This window comes from Mus caroli, chromosome 8 (assembly GCF_900094665.2).
Source record: "Mus caroli chromosome 8, CAROLI_EIJ_v1.1, whole genome shotgun sequence".
Classification (NCBI taxonomy): domain Eukaryota; kingdom Metazoa; phylum Chordata; class Mammalia; order Rodentia; family Muridae; genus Mus; species Mus caroli.
In genome coordinates, this window is record NC_034577.1 from 85,864,729 (window position 1) to 85,883,169 (window position 18,441).

The 18,441-nt window shown below is 47.5% G+C and overlaps 1 protein-coding gene and 1 long non-coding RNA gene across 4 annotated transcripts in view; one reads left to right on the forward strand and one right to left on the reverse strand.

Annotated features, from left to right (window-relative positions):
* Nucleotides 1-1,238, forward strand: part of Slc12a3 (solute carrier family 12 member 3) — a 36,908-nt gene extending 35,670 nt beyond the window's left edge. For all 3 annotated transcript variants that reach the window (XM_021169855.2, XM_021169854.2, XM_029480719.1), the window contains exon 25: nucleotides 844-1,238. In XM_021169855.2, the coding sequence (XP_021025514.1) occupies nucleotides 844-985 (142 nt within the window). In that variant the 3' untranslated portion in view covers nucleotides 986-1,238. The remainder of the gene's footprint in view (nucleotides 1-843) is intronic.
* Nucleotides 1,239-13,885: 12,647 nt separating this feature from the next.
* LOC110300034 lies at nucleotides 13,886-16,361 on the reverse strand. Its single transcript, XR_002378541.2, has 3 exons — nucleotides 16,170-16,361; nucleotides 15,910-15,959; nucleotides 13,886-14,256 (listed from the first exon to the last, which is right to left on the reverse strand). It is a non-coding gene; the product is annotated as an uncharacterized LOC110300034 (long non-coding RNA).
* Between the last annotated feature and the right edge of the window lie 2,080 nt (nucleotides 16,362-18,441).

The window sequence follows — 18,441 nt, forward strand, 5'->3', positions numbered from 1 at the left end:
AATGGGGGAGAGAGACAACACATAAACATAACTAAAGACACCTATAAGATTGTGGAGGGCTATGAGAACGGTCAACTGGGGATTGGATGGCAAACTGTGGCCAATCAGAGAAGCTGTCCTCAAGCCTGGATGATTCAAAGGAGCCACCCAGAGCTGGGCATGGTGGTTTACCAAGTCCAAAAGTCTCAAGACAGGAGCAACTTACCACCATGGCTACTCAAGAATTACATGATTAGGGCTGAGTGAGGTTGGAAGGTGTCTTAGGGTTTCATCGCTATGAAGAGACACTGTGACCAAGGCAACTCTTGAAAACATTTAACTGGGGCTGACCTACAGTTTCAGAGATTTTAGTCCATTATCATCATGGTGGGAAGCATGGAAGCGTGCAGGCAGGCATGGTGCTGGAGAAGGAGCCAAGAGTTCTACATCTTGATCTGAAGGCAGCAGGAGACTGTGTCACTGGGCAGAGCTTGAGCGTAGGAGACCTCAAAGCCCCGCCTCCACAGTGTCACACTTCTTCCAACAAGGCCACAGTGTCATTTGCTGTGGGCCAAGCATTCAAACATGTGAGTCTATCAGGGACAAACTTATGCAAACCACCACAGCAGGGTTGCAGGGGACTGGGCCATAAGGAAATGTGCAGGCCATAGGTCTGCTTAGAAATACTTTGTGGCTGAAGATATTCTTTGAGGAACTGTGAAAGACAGCAGGGAAGTCTTACGGTGAGTGGGAAGGAGTGATGAGTAGGCAGGAAGCCGAAGGACTGTTCAGAAGGCAAGCCCTGTGCTGGGCTGTGTGGGAAAGCCCTGGGTAATTCCCCTCCTGATGCTCTTCCTCCTACAGTACCCTGCCCATTGGAAGGAAGGGGAAGTGCCCCAGTTCGCTGTACATGGCCTGGCTGGAGACCCTGTCTCAGGATCTCAGACCTCCCGTCCTCCTCATCCGAGGCAACCAGGAGAATGTGCTCACCTTTTACTGCCAGTGATGCCTGGGGTGACGGGAACCACCACCCAGAACCCCAAAGCTGAGGGCTTGGGATAGAGTCAGAACTCACCCTCTCCAGCCGGAGAAGAGGCTTCAAGTTCTACTGTGTCATCCCATCTACCCAGCGCCTATGCAGAAGATGGTGTTTCCAAGATGACTGAACCCCCATCAGACACACTTTCTGGACCTTGAAGTTGCATGGAAAAGTCTCAGGAAGAGTCTATCTCTTTTAAAAAAGCTTTTATTTGTCTTGATGACCAAAGTATTAGTCATTGATTCAGTCTTTGATTTGTATACAAATCGAGTCCCAGCACTGGGTGTGCAACTTAGCTGTCTTATCCCCCCACCATCCCTATAACCACCCACAAAGCTGTCTTATCCCCCTGGACAGGAGATCAGGAGCCCATCCTGAGGACCCCATGCAGAGTTCTGATAACCACAGTGTCCTCTGAGCTGCACAGCAACACACATTTCTTCATCCCCAACTCCTGTGGCTTTTCAGTGATGGCTCCTGGGTGTTCTTGTTATTTAGACCAGGGGTCCTCTAGGTTCTTAGATTACAAATTCTATAGTTCCCCCCAGAGATTCAGGACACACAGAACAACACAGGGAAGCATCACAAAATGGTACTTACTCTAGAGTGTACCCTCCAGTATTTTCTCTTCTGCTTCTCCCTCTCCCCTCTCCCTCCCCCCTTTCCCTCTCCTCCCCTCCTTCCTTTCCTTCCTCTCTCCCTCCCTCTTTCATTCTTTCTAACAGAGTATTGTATGGTCTAGGCTGGCCTTGAACTTGCTCTGTAGCCAAGAATAGCTTCAAACTTCTGACCTCCCTGACTCTACTACAAAGCACTGGGATTCCAGGCAATGCCGGTAGGCATGTTTTAGTGGTGCTAGGGAATCAAACCTATGGGTTTATGGGTACCAGCAAACACTCTGCCAACTGTGTTACCCCCGCCTAGTCTCTATTCTTCTACTTTTTAAGTTGATTGCAACCTACTAAGTGATTTTCAGACCCACTCATGTGCAGTGATCCATGCTTTGGAAAACAGGTTTAATTTCTGCAGGTTATGCATTGGTCTGTTGCTGGTTAGTTTCTTTGTTGTTCAGGAATTTTGTTTTGTCAACTTGACAGGAGCTAGGGCCATCTAAATAGAAGGCACCTCAATTGACAAAATGCCCCCCTCTGATTGGTCTGTAACGATTGATGGGGTAGAGGCTAGCCCACTTTGTTGCAGTACCAGCATGAGCAGGTAGTCCTGGGGTGTATAAGAAAGCAGGCTGAGCAAGCCACGGGAGCAAGCCAGTAAGAAATGTACCTCCATGGCTTCTGCTTCAGTTCCTGTCTGGACTTCCTTCCCTGACTTCTCTTCATTATGAACTGTAAGCTGTAAGAAAAAATAAACCCTTTTCTCCCCAAGTGGCTTCTGGTCCTGATGTTTATCACAGCAATAGAAACCCTGCCTAAGCCTGGGAACTGCGGGGTGTCACTGCCTTATTCCCTCCTGTCACTCAGGAAAGCAAAGGAAACCAGCAAAGCTAGAGAGAGAGGGGGCCCCGATGGGACAAGAAGATGCAAGATTTGTAAAACCTAGGGACAGGGTGTTACACTGTGGGTCTGGAAGAATGGAGAGCACAAATTTTAAAAGCAGAGAGGGTAATGAAGATGGCAAGATGGGCAAAGGAAGGAAGGAGGAAACAGATTCTACGCAGCCCAGAACTGGAAGGATCCTCCAACCCAGATGAAAGAGAGCAGGTTAGCAGATGGCCAAGTGCATCGGGGTGAGGTATGGTGCTGGAGGGAGCTGAGCAGGTGGAAAGGACTTACACCCAGCTTGGGGAGTGTGCCAGAGGTGCTGCAGGTTGGATCCCCAACTAAGGTGGCAGCTATGGTATAGGAGTGGGACAAACAGGATCATGCATCTAGAGTAGGACATAGAGAAATGTGTATTTGAGACAATACCGAATACAGAACACAATGGGCTTTGCTGTCTTGATGGACAGAGGCAGAATGTCGAGTTGTTTGGTGATGTGGCTGGACCTGCACCTCTAATGCTGAGGAAGACAGTAGGGTAGAGCATCCTTGGGCTTTGCCACTCCCCTCCAAGGCCACTCAAGGTCATCGGGTCATAAAAGCTATGCCCTTCTTGATGTCTTCTAACCCAAACGCCAGGGCTTCAAGCCTGGAGGCTCTCAACAAATCCCCTCTGCACTCAGGATATACCAGGGCTTGCTGCACAAGATGGGAGTCTGGCAGAGCTTAGCAGGGCTCTGTGCTCTGCTGTGTCAGGACCCTGCACCCAATTCCCAGCCCTACAGAAACTCCAGCCTCCTCTAGGCAGTATTGACTTTTGTGGAAGTACATGATAACAATTTCCTGGCAAATAGTATCCTCCTCCAAACACCAAAGAGTCCTTGGCTTGAGCTTACAGAATGTTTTGATTTAGTGTATTTTAAAAAAATATTTTAAATGTTAAATGTGTTTGTGCTGGCTAGTTTTTTGTCAACTTGACACAAGCTAGAATCATCTGAAAGGAGGGAACCTCTATTGAGAAAATGCTATCATAAGATCCAGCTGTAGGTCATTTTCTTAATTAGTAACGATGGGGGAGGGCCTAGCCCATTGTGGGTGATGACTGACATCCCTGGGCTGATGGTCCTGGTTCTATAAGAAAGCAGGCTGAGCAAGCCAGTAAGCAGCACCCCTCCATGGCCTCTGCATCAGCTCCTGCCTCCTGGTTCCTGCCCTGTGTGAGTTCCTGTCCTGACTTCCCTCAATGATAGACTACAAAATGGAAGTGGAAGCCAAAAAAAAAACTTTTCCTCCCCAACTTGCTTTTTTTGGTCATGGTGTTTCATCACAGCCATAGAAACCCCAACTAAGACAATGTTCGACAATAATAAAAGTTCTATTTTTTTTTAAAGAAAAAACATTTAAAATGATGATTGATTGGGAGGATTTACTGAGCAGGCCGGGCTGGGCTTAGGACTTTGGATTCTCCAGTCGTACCTTCCTAAATGCTGGGATTACAGGTGTGGGCCACCTTCTTTCTCTCACTCCAAAAAAGCTTTGGGTTAACATCAAGTCCCCAAAGCAGGACAAATAACTTATTTGTTTAGGCACTTGCCATTTTTCAATTATGAGAAGTGATTTGGAAAAAAAAAAAAGAGCTGTTGTCTCGTTGTTTTGCTTCTTTGGTTTTGTTGTTTTGTGTTGTTTTCTTCTCACACGGATGGAAGGTTTCTCTTGGTCCCTGAGGTCGGACGGTCACTTGGCTTAGGAATATTTACAGCTGTTTATTTTATTTTTTTCTTTTCTCCTCTTACAACCTATGCGGTCAGCACCCAGGGAACTCATTCTCCTCGGCCCCTGATGCTACCCAGCTTCTGGGATCTTGCCTCAACCCAAAGGGAGGCTGAGTACAAAGGCCTATTATGTGGCCACTTGAAAACTCAAATCTGAGTTTCTGATACTCTCTGTTGTGTGACTTCAGACACACTCCCTTGATCTCTCCAGGTCTCGGCTTAGAAAATGGGAGAACTGGGCCACAGTACATGTCCTCAGACAGTTTACCAGCCAGTGAGTGTGGTTTGGTCTGCCATGGCTGACCAAATAGTTCCTATAATCAGAGATGGGCAGGTGGGGCCAGGGTAGACCTTCTCCAGCCCCCACTTCCTCTCCATGGCCACCCCTTCCTGGTTCCCTGATGTAGGAGCTTTAGGTCTGGTCTCTGAGGCACTCCATTCCCCCATTAGGCAGCACATGGAGGAGAGAGGCTGGTGCAGCTACAGTGTTCTTTTCTGTCTTTGGGTAACATAGCGCTTCACATTATTACTTTAATATTTACTTTTAACGATGTGTGTGTGTACGTGTGTCTCTGTATGGGTATGTACATGGGGGTGCAGATGTCATCAGACTAGAGATGAAGAATCCCCTGGAGCTGGGGTTACAGACTGTTGTAAACTAGCAGCCCTGGTATAATTGTTGGGAATCAAACTTGGGTCCTCTGGAAGAGCTGATACTTGCTGAGCTGTGCCCCAGGCTCCACTTTACTGCATTTGACAGCCAGGAGGTATTGTTTCTGATCCCTGCTTTTCTTTTGATGCTCCCACAGGGAGGTAGGGCACAGGGGTGACGCCAGCTCTAGTCACTGTTGAAGGAGGTTTCACTTACCTTCCCCGAGGGCGCTGCTCCAGTAAGTAGCTCTCATTCCCCCCTGGGCCTTTCAGCCTCCAGAGTTACCTGTACCTTCCTTCAGCTCCCAGATAGAATTCTTGTGGCTTTGAAGTAATTGAGTACAGTCCACTCTCTGCCCTCTAGCTCTGTGGGTGCTACATCTGGGCCTCATCAGCCCAGAGAGAGTCCTACTCAGAACTAAATTCCTCTTCACGTACTTGCCTGGCCTCTCCAGTGTGGTCAGGTTGGGGTGGGTCTCACAGAAATGAGACCTGATGGAATATTCCAGAAGAATCACCAGGCTGGGAAGCCTCTTAAAGCAAATGCAAAGCAGCCAGCTTGGCCTCACACAGGTCAGGGAATCCGCACACAGGGCGTCAAGAATATTTACAGAACAAGAACTGGCCAGACACTGCCTGCCCAGATTGGTAATAACCCAGTCTGTAGGAAGCTTAGTCTTGTAACTAGAGGCACAGTGCCTCCTCGGAAGGACCTGCTTCCTTAAACACAGAGTAGCAGTTCACTTTCTGAAGGCACTCCAGGAGAGCCACTGGCTGGGAGGCCCACAAACGGAAGTCCTCTGGGTACAGACAAGATGGTGGGTAGTGGCAAAAAGCGAGCGCTTCTCTGAGTTACAAAGAAAAACATTTCAGAAGCAAAAGATATGGGAACACTTGGTAACAAAGCCAGGCAAGTCCCAGTGGAGTCTATGGCACTGGAAAGAGGCCTGGGGAGCTCGTGTGGTGGTGTTAAACCCATTGATCAAGAATAGACCATTACCACTAGTTTTGAGCCAAATTTGAAGTAAGCCATGATAAATACTGGCCATGATAATATACTCTGGCCAGGAACGTTCTAGGGTCTCCAGAAAATGGACACCAATCACATGTAACAGAGGCTTATAAAGGCACACCCCTAAGGCTACCATACATCCCATCAGATCCAATCAGGGGCAAGTATATATCCTGATTTATTTCCTGCCTATGTATCTTTCAACTACCTGTGATCAAGCAAATGAGGTACAGCTGGGTCAAACAAACTTGTTTAGGGAAGTGAAAACATGCGATTTATAACCTTCCATAAACACGGGCCTCCAGCGTTTCCGGAACTATCTGTCCTTGGGCAAGAGGCTTACAAGTTATAAACATTTTTGTTTATGGATCTCTTAGGCACAATGATTAAAACTTAAAATGTAACTTTTGATCTCACAGAGTCCATTCTGTAATCCCAGCTCCTGGGAGGCTGAGGCAGGAGAATTGCCCCTCCCCCGAAAGAACCTTGGAAGATGGGTGTAGTGGGTTTGGCTTAAGGTTGCTTGCATTCTAATGTTCACTTGGGCCCCCAAAACTGCTTACACAAGTGTCTGCACAACTGTCCCCAGTTGATTCTGATTGGTAAATAAAGATGCCGGTAGCCAAAGGTTGGGCAGAGCAGACTGAGGCAGGACTTGAGAATCCCTGGGCTTGGGGCTGGGAAGAGGAGGAAGGAGAAGGAGAGTGTGGAGGAGAGGAGAGCTACCATCCCTGAGAAGACAGGACAGAGAGGCATAGCCACCATGTGAAGAAGCCAGGAGACTACAGCCTGAGAGGGCTACCCAACTGAGTCCAGGGTAGTCAAGATAGAATATGCTTGGGATTATTGGCGGAAGTGGATTAACTGTGTGGAGTTTAGATAGTTGGCTCAGCTCTTGTGCTGCTTAAGGTAAACCCACTGCTGGGACTTATTAGGTATTAAATTCAACAGATGGGTAAGATTCAACAGAAGGAGTAGCAAGAGCTGGGGTGGGAGAAACATGCTATCAGGAGAAGGAGCTTGAACAAGGGCCAGCAAAAGAGCAACTCTAGATATGCTGGGAGAACCAGAATCAACCAGTTTTCCTAGAGTGTGACAAATGTGCACCTAGGCCAGTAAAAATGACAGGGCCAGCGTGTGAAGACCCTAGGTATAATGCTGGCAAGCAACTTGGCATGACAGTGTGTGCCTGTAATCCCAGGAGAGGATGGGACAAGTTTGTGAGTTCAAGGTCAGCCTGTGATATGTAGAAGACCTTGTCTTAAACTATACAAAGTGGTGGAGAGTGAGCTTCCAGATAACCCAGAGGAGCTCAGTACTGAAGGTGAGAAGGGGCAGAGCCAAGCTCCTGGAAGTACGCTAGCTAGATGGTGAGAGTGGGGAGGACAACCAGGAGGACCCAGCGGGAAGCTGAATGGAATCCTGAAGAAGACAAAGCTCAACATTCTAAGCAAGATGGATGGAAGAGAGAAGAGGAAGGATGCAGACCAGGGTAAGAAGAAATGCAAGTGGGGATTGCCTGGATGCATCCACGAATAGACAGGGTCCCAGATGCTGAGCTGGGGCAGTTCTAAGAATGAAGGACATTGGGACCATGGGGTCAGAGAGTGTTGAGGCCTAGATAAAATGCTAAGGCCTAGGTAACTGTTGCCTGGCTAGCCTACCATTATAAAGGAACTTCCTCGTATGTTTCTGCTGTTACTAGGAAACATTCTAATGCCAAGTTGATTACATATCCTGTTATGTTCTGTGCTCTTAGAAACCAATCACGATAGAAGTCAGTAGAACTGCTTCGTATAGTTACCTACAAAGCATGGACCTGAATCAACCACCGAGCAGTCCTTCCTGCACCTATGAATAAGCTTTTATGGTATTTTCTTTTATAAGCTTCCCCTGGGATAGAGCCCAACATAAGAGAGACACATACACCAATATAGGAAACTATTTGGCATAAGACTTCCGTTTTGAGTAGTAGTAGAGTAAAATCTAAGTTCCCCAAACCTCCCTGGGATTTGACATCCTACTTGGCAGAAAGAGACATGTACTTGGGCAACTGACATCCTGGTTAGCATGTTAAGGCATGAACGTTACAAGACAAGTCACATCCTGGTAGACAGGCCAAGACATGAATGTTAGACAAGACAAGTCCCTTACCACAGTTGAATACCCCCAACCAATGTGAACAGAAAAAATGTACAACAAAGACATGCTCCTAAGGAAATCTTTTATTCCTAGTTGGTGAAATAACTTGGCACAAATATTTGTAGATCTCAGGCTTAAAAAGTCCTATATTGCCTTAACTCAGGTTAAGTCACGGTTCAGTCTCTAGACCTGGTGCAATGTCCCTGATCAATCAGTCCTGGGGTGTATGTTCAAACCCTGTCTGACTGAGATGGGTGTTCTTGTGGTTTGTGAGGGGACTCCTGGAGTCCAACATGGGGAACAGACTGTGGAAAGAGACTGAGCAGATTTGGCGGTGCTGTTGTTGCATTGGTTACTTTTTTCAGTGATGTAGCAAAATATCAGAAACAAAGCAACTACGGGTTTGAAGGGCTAGTCCATCACAGCCAGAAGGTGTGCTTTCAAGAGCCCAAGGCTGGTCAGGAAGCAGAGAGAGATACATGTGGTATGCGTGGTACTCAGCTTGCTTTATTCCTCTTAGTCAATCTGGGAGCCTATCCTACTCAGGGAAGGAGGGATGCTGCCCACATCGCAAACGAGTCTTCCTACTTCAGTTAAAATTCTCTGGAAACATCACAGACCTGCCCAGAGCTTTGTCTCTTAAGTGATTCTTAATAAGGTCAAGTGGGATGGTCAAGATAAACTTTCCCAGGTATTTTATATGTTAGTACATCAGAACTGTGACCCAGGAGCTCTGGAAGAGCTTGGGCATTTCACCACTGGCTGGAAGCTCTTGGAAGCCATGAGCAGAAGCAGACCCAAGAGACACTCATGATCAGGATATGGAAAGCATAGCCAGACCTTGCAAGCCACATTTTAGGTGAGATAAAGAGAGCATGGGGAACAGAGAGCAGATGCCAGAGCTTGGGAAAGGCTCCATTTAGCAGGCAGGTGGAGAAGCAGCCATCAGTGGAGCTTCCCAAAGAACCTTAGAGTGGCTGAAGAGTTGTCTCTGTGGTAAGAGCAATTGCTGCTTTTCCAAAGGACTCTGGTTAGGTTCCTAGCACCCACATGGCGGCTCACAATTGCCTATAACTCCAGATTCAGAAGGTCTTACACACTAGGCATACACATCACACACACACATCATACATACCTAATTTTTTTCAAGACAGGGTTCTTGCTTATGCCTGGCTGTCCTAGAACTCTCTCTGTAGACCAGGCTGGCCTCAAACTCAGAGATCTTCCTGCCTCTGCCCTCCAGGTGCTGGGATTGAAGGCATGCGCCACCACTGCCCAGCTACATATCTAAAAACTAAAAATGGTTAATTTAAAAAAGAAATTTAAAAAGCCAAAGAGCGCTGCTGGTGGGGCAGGGAAGCAGGTGGTTCAGGAGGCTCCAAAGAAGAAGCTGAAGGACTGGGGAGACTCACACTGTAGCTGCCTGGCTGAAGCCACAGGCTGCGCTGCAGCTCCCTTTGGTGACCCACAGAGAAGGGTTTGGTGAGATAGCAGGCCGGAAGAGGACTGAGGAATGGAAGTGCCTGTCCTTCCATCCCTGCTTTGCCAGTGCTGTGGCTGGAGCAGTAACTGATCTTCATATCACCTCCTTATGTGGTATTAAGGAGTAGAAGCTATGTCTAGTTCTTCCTCCCAGCCCTCTGCTACCTGAAATAAAACTCAGAATCAAAAACCAGATTTTAAATATACCTTGGCCATATAGCGAGGCTCTTCTCTGACTAGATCATAATTTAATACATCCCATTTATTCTGATCTACATTCTGCCATGTGGCTGGGTACCTGTGCTCAGGTACCACCCCTCTGTCTCATCTTCTTGGGTGAATCTCCCACACCTCAATCTATCCTGGAATCCTCTCTGCCTCCTGGGTGTCCCACCTTCTATTCAACCTTTTCCTATAGGCCATAGGTTTTTAAATTGACAGGTGATGCATCCATACAATACACAGAGATTATCTCTCTACATTCAGCAGCCCTGCCAGGGGTAGGTCCCTCCAGACCTTCCTGGCTGGTTTGTGACTTTGAACTGCCTTTTCCAAAGCTGTGTTTTGGGTTTACTATTTCTCTCCCTTCCTGAATGGAGCCCCTTATCTCCTCTGCCACTTCCTTGTCTCTGGAACCCCTCCCTTCTGACTCAGCAGCAGCATCTGGCCTCTGCTACTCACCTCCAGTCTGGAATGGAGATCTGTAACTTAAGGTCCATTCTCATGTTGCCCCTGACTGTCCCAGCCCCCTTGCAGTTGGGCAGAGCCAGCCTCCTCAGTTAATAGACTCTGAGAATGAGCACATTACTGCTGGGCTGCAGTCTCGGAAGTGGAGAGTACCCTCCCCAGCTCTCCCCCTTTATCAGTAAACAGGAAGCTGCTGGTTAAAGTTAGACTTATGTGGTGAGAGCAGCTTTGATCATGGATCCTGAAGGAGCCTGAAGAGTTGCCGACAAATGTAAAAATACTTGGAAAAGAGAAACACATGTTTTGCTGACCACAAACACTAGGTGGACCATTTGTTACTGCAGCAGAGCCTGCCACCATCCGGACTAAAATACTCCTTAAGATAGCTGCACTCAAACACTTCCTGTAAAGGGAGAAACTCATTTGATTTTCTACTTCAGTGTCTCCAAGCTCTCCATTGCTGGCTTACTTGAATATAAAGTTGTATGCATGTCTTCTGTTTTTCTTTTCTTTCCACACTTTCCTTTCAACACAGGTAGACATTCAATAAACATCTGAGCAGTGAATGAGTGAAGAATGAGTGGATTACACTTGAAGAGGTGGGCATAGATGTCAACAGAGTGAAGGTCAACAGAGCAGTGCATTGTGGGAGCAAGTGACAAGATGGACGCTTAGAAAAGAGTCCTAGATGTCAATAGGTCATTCCTGTAGACCTTCAGGAAATGAGACACAGCGCCAGCTGAGAGGCCGCAAGAGGGAGTCAAGTGTGTGTGTGTGTAGCTTCCTTAGTGGGGAACGTTCAAGGGTCTTTTCTTGGAGGAAAGCATAATTGGTTAAGGTTGAGAGGTTTGGGGTAATAGCTCAAGTCTTCTAATCAGCTTCCATCACTGTAACAAACTACCTGAAACGATGAGCTTATAAAGAGGAAAGGCCTGTTTTCACTCTTGGATTTAGAGGTCCTAGTCCATGGCCACTTGGTTGCATTGCCTCTGGGCCTATGGTGACATAGAACATGGTGCAGAGGGTGGGTACAGCAAAGCCAGGAAGCAGAGAAGACTGGCAAGAGGGTCGCTGGTCCAGTGACCCCACTTCCTCCCACCAGGCCCCACCTCCTCAAGGTTGCACCATCCATCAATAGCACAACAGGTTAGGAGCAAGTCTCTTTTGTATGTGACTTTTGAGGGACATTTACAACCCAAACCATAACAGCCAGATGCAGGAGGAGGGGATCTGAGCCTGTTCACGAAGACCCAGACCCAGGGTTATTTCTTATAGACCTACTAGCTACCATGGACCTGAGAAGAAAAAGTCCTGCCCTGACCAGACCAGCAATAAAAGACATGGGGTAGCAGGCAAAGGCTGAGTCTGGGGTTGAGCAGGAAATTCGAGAAGTAGACACTGGAGACATTCTGGAAGGTCATACCATTTTACCAAGAATGGTGTTTGAGCTCTTTCTGTGGTCTCTAGTCCCTGCTAGAGCGCTGGGTCTAGTGCAAAACTGGTTTCAGGAAGAGTCTGTTCCTTGTTTGTTTGAGGTTCTGGCATCACTGATGCTAAGCACGTGTCCTGCCACTGGGCTCCAGCCCCAGCTGGAAATGGGACTTTTTGCTGGGGTAGAGGTGGGTGGGGAGAAAGAAACCAGCTAGCAAGCATTTCAAATACATGGCTTTTGTTTCTCTGTCTCTCTGTCTCTGTCTGTCTCTGTCTCTGTTTCTCTCTCTCTCTGTGTGTGTGTGTGTGTGTGTGTGTGTGTAGTGTTGTTTTTGTTTTTCAGAGACAGGGTTTCTCTGTTTGCCCTGGCTGCCTTGGAACTCACTCTGTAGACCAAGCTGGCCTTGAACTCACAGAAATACACCTGCCCCTGCCTCCCTAGCATTGCGATTAAAGGCCTGCACCACCTTGTTTCAGTCTCTTCAAAGTAAAATGCCAAATGGTGATCAAATAGTTAGCCGAGGGGTTGAGGCTGCTCCCGGATGAAAGGTTAACTTCTGGGGTTACCCAGCGTTCCCTGTGACTGTTCCCTGGATGCTGGCTGGAGTCCATGTGACTCTTAGACACGTCTGGAAGCCAAACCAAACAAACTGGAGCAGCCAGGGGGACCGTAAACCTGGACCTGGACATTCCTGCAGCCTGAGCTGGGCCAGCTGCTGTTCCACGGGACAGGCAGTCTAATCAGACAGTCCTACCCACTACTCCACTACACCACTACAGTCCAGTCCCCTGCGGGGGAGGGGTGGTGGGGCCCAGGGATCTTTCAGCATTTGCTATGTGGCAGCTGTTACTTTGTTTTCTTCTCTTGGCTTGAAAGGCTGGGAACTCAGAGCCAACTCAGAACAGCAACAACAACAATACCGAGTTTCCACCTTGTCCCTGTGGACCCAGCACCTGGCCAGTGCTCAAGAGCGCCCTAGCACCAATGGTTTCATCACCCTTTAAAAGAACTTCTGGCCGGGTAAGGCAGTCACTCCCAAGTCACTCCCTGACAACCACTAATCTGCTCTGTCTCTATGGATTTGCCTAGTCTCAATATTTCATATCAATAGGCATAACCTGGGCCCTTCTGTGTCTTGTTTCTTTCTCTTGGTCCACTGTTTCTGAGGGTCGCCACATCACCAAGGGTTCACACTTGACACCTCTTGATGGCTGGGTGCCCTGCCCCCCACATTTTAGCCGATCTTCAGCTGACATAGACCCAGGTTGTTTTCAGTTTGGGAGCGGTTGTGCGGTTGTAAATCATGCTGTAATGAATATTTATAAGCAATTTTTTTCTCTCCTTAAACTGTTTTCATTTTTTTTTTTTTTGATGTAACCCTAAGAGTGAAGTTGCTAGGTCAGAGGGTAATATTATGTTTGACTTAAAGTGAAGTCTGGGTACATTTTTTTTTTTTCCGAGACAGGGTTTCTCTGTGTAGCCCTGGCTGTCCTGGAGCTCACTTTGTAGACCAGGCTGGCCTCGAACTCAGAAATCCACCTGCCTCTGCCTCCCAAGTGCTGGGATTAAAGGCGTGCGCCACCACGCCCGGCTTTGGGTACATTTTTTAAGCAATGTCAGAGCAGAGGAATTTTTTGGGGGGAGGGGGTTTAGGATATGTGTGTATTCTTTTATAATGTAGAGGTGGGGGGGCAGAGGTCAGCAGGGAGATGAGTCCCACAAGCCCTCTCCCTACTTGATTCTTCTGAATGGTGGTGGTGGTGGTGGTGGTGGTGAGTGCCCACATGCGTGGCAGTGAGTGCAAGGGTACCCCTGGAGGCCAGCAGAGGCATTTGTGAGCTGCTCTGCATATGGGTCTTGGGATCTGAACTCTGGTGCTTATGATAGAGCGGCAAGTGCCCTTAACCGGCAAGCCATCCTTCCTCTCTCTCAAGTGGACCAGTTGCCTAGCATGGGCCACAGTTAAGAGGGAGGATCCGACTCCAGAGCAGCTTCTGGTAAGGCAAGAAAGTCGCCCCGGTTATCGTGGGCAGGTGGGCTTCAGAAGATGGATTTCAGGGATGGGGAACATGACACAGGGAACATAACCCCCTCTTGCTGGCGACAAGGATGCTTTTGCACGTTGTTCTGGTGACCTCAGAAATGACCATAAAAGGTGATTTGGTGCTTTGATTATTTAGGGGATTTCTAGCAACCAAATAAAAGCAAGAGTGCCAAAAATGAAATGCAGAAGTTCTACCAGGCCTGTGACACCAGATGGTTTGAAATAAAACATGGGCATGCTGGGTTATCTTCTTCCAGGTCCGGGCTTGTGAAGACCTCTTCTGCGTCTCAGACTTGCCTGTGTGTGAGACTGTCTGGGGGTCCTTAGCGCTTTCCATGCGTGTTCAGAGTATAAACTGGATTAGGTCTCAGCACACAGAGCATCATCGTAGCAGAGCCCACATGATCGAATTCTAACTGGTCACAGTCCTTTCATTTGCAGATACCATCTAAAACTGTGGATTTCTCATGGAAAGTCTCAGCGATGACTTTCGTCCCTTGATCCACTTGAAGTCCTGTCTCTGAGGGGCACAGAAGCCAACCAGTGATGGCAGAGAGGAGTGGCAGGAACCAGGAGGTTGACTGGGGAAGGGATGCTGAGGAGTGTGGGGGTGGGGGTGGGGCAGGGAGATAGGAATGTTCTGTGTTGTGAGAGAGGTATGGGTTACAGAGGCAAAAACAGTGGCCAAGATATGTGTCAATCATAACTCCGTCCCAGTTAAACACCCAGTTTAAAGAGCTGCTCGGTGCTTCTGTTTGCCTACCTGTAAGGTGGAAACGGCTGCACCATCTCTCTAAGGCAGTGCTGGGCAATTGAACGATGAGGCCGTGCATGCTCCCTGAGGTTGTGCTATGCTGCTAACCATTGTGGGTGGTGGGTGTTATCCTTACAATTTCTATGCAAAAGGCAGTCTTCACTGTCTAAGCCCTTGTTCCTCCCGCCTTGATTTTGCGGGGTATCCCCTCCCCACCATGGTGTAATTCCACCTGCCTCCAAATCTGTATCTCTTCTTCCATTGAAAAGTAGCATGACCCAGCCTCAAATCTGTCTCTCTCTGTAATGGCTTTGACCCCGACTATCCAAATTCCCCAAATACTCTTCTAAGAGGGACCACAGTCTTCGCTGAGCTGGCCCTAAGACTTCCTTCCTCGCAGTCTCACTGATGTTAATATGGCTATTATTATTATTATCATCACCATCTAAAAATAAACCCTGTACTTGTTGTCACACTTGACGAGTGGAGCCTTTGAATGTCCATCCAGTTGCGTGTATTAGGCCCTAACAGGTAGGTCTGAGAGGCTTCACAAAATCTGTCCTTTAGCAGGGAGGCAGCTAGGATCTCACTGAGTAGCTCATGCTGCCCTAGACTTGAGATCACCCTGCAGAGATCTCCTGCGTTCTGTGTGCCACCGTACCTAACTCATCTGTCCTTGGTAAAGTATGGATACTTGTAAACTGAAGTTGCATGTAAATGCAGTCATAGGCACACATTTATTTATTTGGTCTTCAAGACAGAGTCTCTCTGAGTAGCCTTGGTTATCTTGGAACTCGCTCTGTAGCCAAGGCTGGTCTCAAACTCAGAGATGAGCCTGCCTCAGCCTACAGAGGGGTTTAAAGGCTTGGACCACCACAAATCTTAAACACATAATTTGATTTAACACACAGTTTGTTTGTCTGCAGTGCTACGGATGTAATGCAGGGCCTTGTGGGTGTTAGGGAAATGCTCTACTACAGAGCTACCCCTCTGGCCCTAATTTGATTAGTTTTGATGCCAGAGTAAGCCATATTCTAATCAAAACAGAGGGTAGGTCCTCCCCTAGATATGTTTCTGGTGCCTTGTAGTATGCTGACAGAATTGTAGCCCAGATTCCTAGGGAAAACATACTCATGAGCTCTGTAGCCATTTAAATTAACTAAAATTTATAGCAATCAAGGCGGGAGGCCTGAGGCTCCCTGAGGCAACTTGTTTTCCGAACTATATACAAAATATCTATTTATAAGCCTGATTCTACAACTAAACTGCTAGCTCTTTAGAAATCTCTTTCTATCTGTGTCATTCTACAGAGCTAGTCTACCTTTCTCTTGAGATCCTCCAAACCCAAGTGGTCCTGTCCTGCCAGCTGCTTCTCTGTGGTTCCTGCAAGCCCAGAGAGAGAGAGTACCCATCTCTTACCTGCAGCTTCTTCTGTAAAGGTTCTTCAAAGCCAAGAGCAAGGGAGAGAGCTTCAGAGTGCATGAGAGCAAGAGAGCGCAGGAAGGGAGAGAGAGGGGGAAGGGGAGGGGAGGGAAGGGGGAGAGAGAGAGGGAAAGAGGAAGGGGGGAAGAGGAGGAGAAACAAAGAGGAAGAGAGAGAACTCTATTAAAGGTCCAATTGATTATAAAAGAAGTTTCTAGTTCCTCCCCTCATCTTGTCAGGCTGAACCATATCCCCACCTTGATGGGGGAGGGGGTGACTCCAAACCAAGTGGTGGGGTAGCTCAAAGCCACCCAGATGATGCTGCCTCAGGTCAAAGAGCAAAGACCACAAGACCTCTCCCAAGCAACTTGCCTTAAAATAGGCAGGGACTTTCAATTCTTTAGCATTCTTATCTATGGAGGCTTTTAGAAGCACCCCCAGATGGCATCTCTTCAGGACGCACCTAACTGCATCTGACAAACGCAGTATCTGTTGAGGCTTTTATAGTTTGGTAACATCTAGATCTTCTATGTGCAATAATCCATTGTCCTGTCACAGGTCTCCAGTGCTTGTTGATCTCCCTGGTACTCAGACATGGTCAATCTCCAGCTATCAGTGTGCCATCACTGAGTCAGCGCTGGGCAGAGAGACTCACAATGAGTCTTGATGAACCAGGACAAGCGGGACCATAACTGTACCCCACTCAAGCCCATGCCCACTGCCCTGTGTCCTCCCAAGGGAGCTACCATTTCCTGTCATCCTAGGATACTTTTGCATCCTTGAGTTCCCCATCCTGAATGGAATGGGGAAGCATACCTGGGGACCTACACTAGCCGTTAGGACCCATGGAGAATTTGTTTCAGGGTTCCTCGTACTGAAATCCGTGGACGTTCCAGTCCTTCACACAATTGACAAACACCTGTACGGAACCTTCACACATCCTCCTGGAGACTGGCAGTCATCTCTAGATTAGTTAACAGTATGAGGGAGGTCACAGAAATTGTCTAGGGAATGATGACAAAAGGTTCCGCACAGTTCAGTACAGACACATAATACTTGGGTTTAGCTTCTATTTTGGAAACAGGGTATTGGCTTGTAGCCAAGTTGGCCTTGGACAGGTGATCTTCTTTCTTTAATTTTTCTTTAATTTTCTTTTTCTCAAATGCTGGGGTTACAGGCGTGTACGACTATGCTTGGCTCCTGACACAACTTTTTAAAAAGATGATGGGTTTTTTTGTCGGCCACTCCTGGCTCTGCTGTCCAGTGATCTGCAGCCGCACACTAGGACAGACCAGTCCAATCAGAGGGTTGCCTGTAACATCTCTGATTGCTCCAGTGCCAAAGCAACTCTGCCCAACATCTAGGTGACAATATCTGGCAGGCGTCTTCTCTCAGTTACCTCTCATGGAAGGGGAGGAGGGAGAAGAAAGGGAGCAAGATAAGCATGGGAGGGTGTGAGCCCACAGTGAGAGAAGGAACCCACACCTGTGATCATCGAGTCCGGTCAGTTCACATCACGGCATAATCAGATCTTAAGGGCCGCACCTCTCAATATCCTCCGATGGCAATTAAGGAGGCAAACTTTCAAATCCTGGCATCCCTTTGAAGAAGAATCCACTGGGTGACTTTGGTTTCAGAACCAATCAGCTGGAGTCACTGCTGCTCTCCAAATACTGATGGTTAGTATTCACTGAGCCCTCACCAGATACTGGGCTCTGTCTCCAGAACCTAATGATGGCATCCTGTGTCAGCCTCACAGTCGTGGTATGAAATTTAATAATTAAAATTAAGTAGCTAAGAAAAATTAGGTATGGAAAGGCTAAGTAACTTCCTAAGGCCACACAATTAGTGGCAGAAGTTGGGCTTGAAGACAGGCAGTTTGGCTTATTAGTTTAACCACAGAGCTATACCCCACCCCCTATACAAATTCTGTATAAAGTTGACTAGCCCCATAGTTATTAACCGCTAATTGTTATATATAGTATTTATATGTTATTATTATATATTATATTATAATATATGACATATATAACAGAATATATATTATGTAATGATATATACACATATGTATAATATATATAATTGGAGGAATCATAGCTCCTCCAAAAAACGAGTTGATGGCTCAGTAGGTAAGGTACTTGCCCCTCAAGCACAAGGACCTGAGTTTGAATCCTCAGAACTCGAATAAAGCCAGATGCTGTATTTGGTCTCTGTAATCCCAGTGCTCCCGTGGAGAGATGGGAAGCAGAAACAGAAGAATCCCCGGAAGCTCACCCACCAGCTGGCATATGCATCAGAAACAAAGAAAGAACCAAGAGACCCTGTCTTAAAGGAGGTGGAAGGTGAGGACCACCCTCTGAGGTTGTCCTCTGACATAAGTGCTGTGGCAGGCACATATCCATGTTCATACACATGAATGAGTATACACAGACACATAGATGCACAGACACAGACACATACACACACACACACATACACACACACACACACAAACACACACACCACTCACTCTTTTAACCCTAAGAAGCT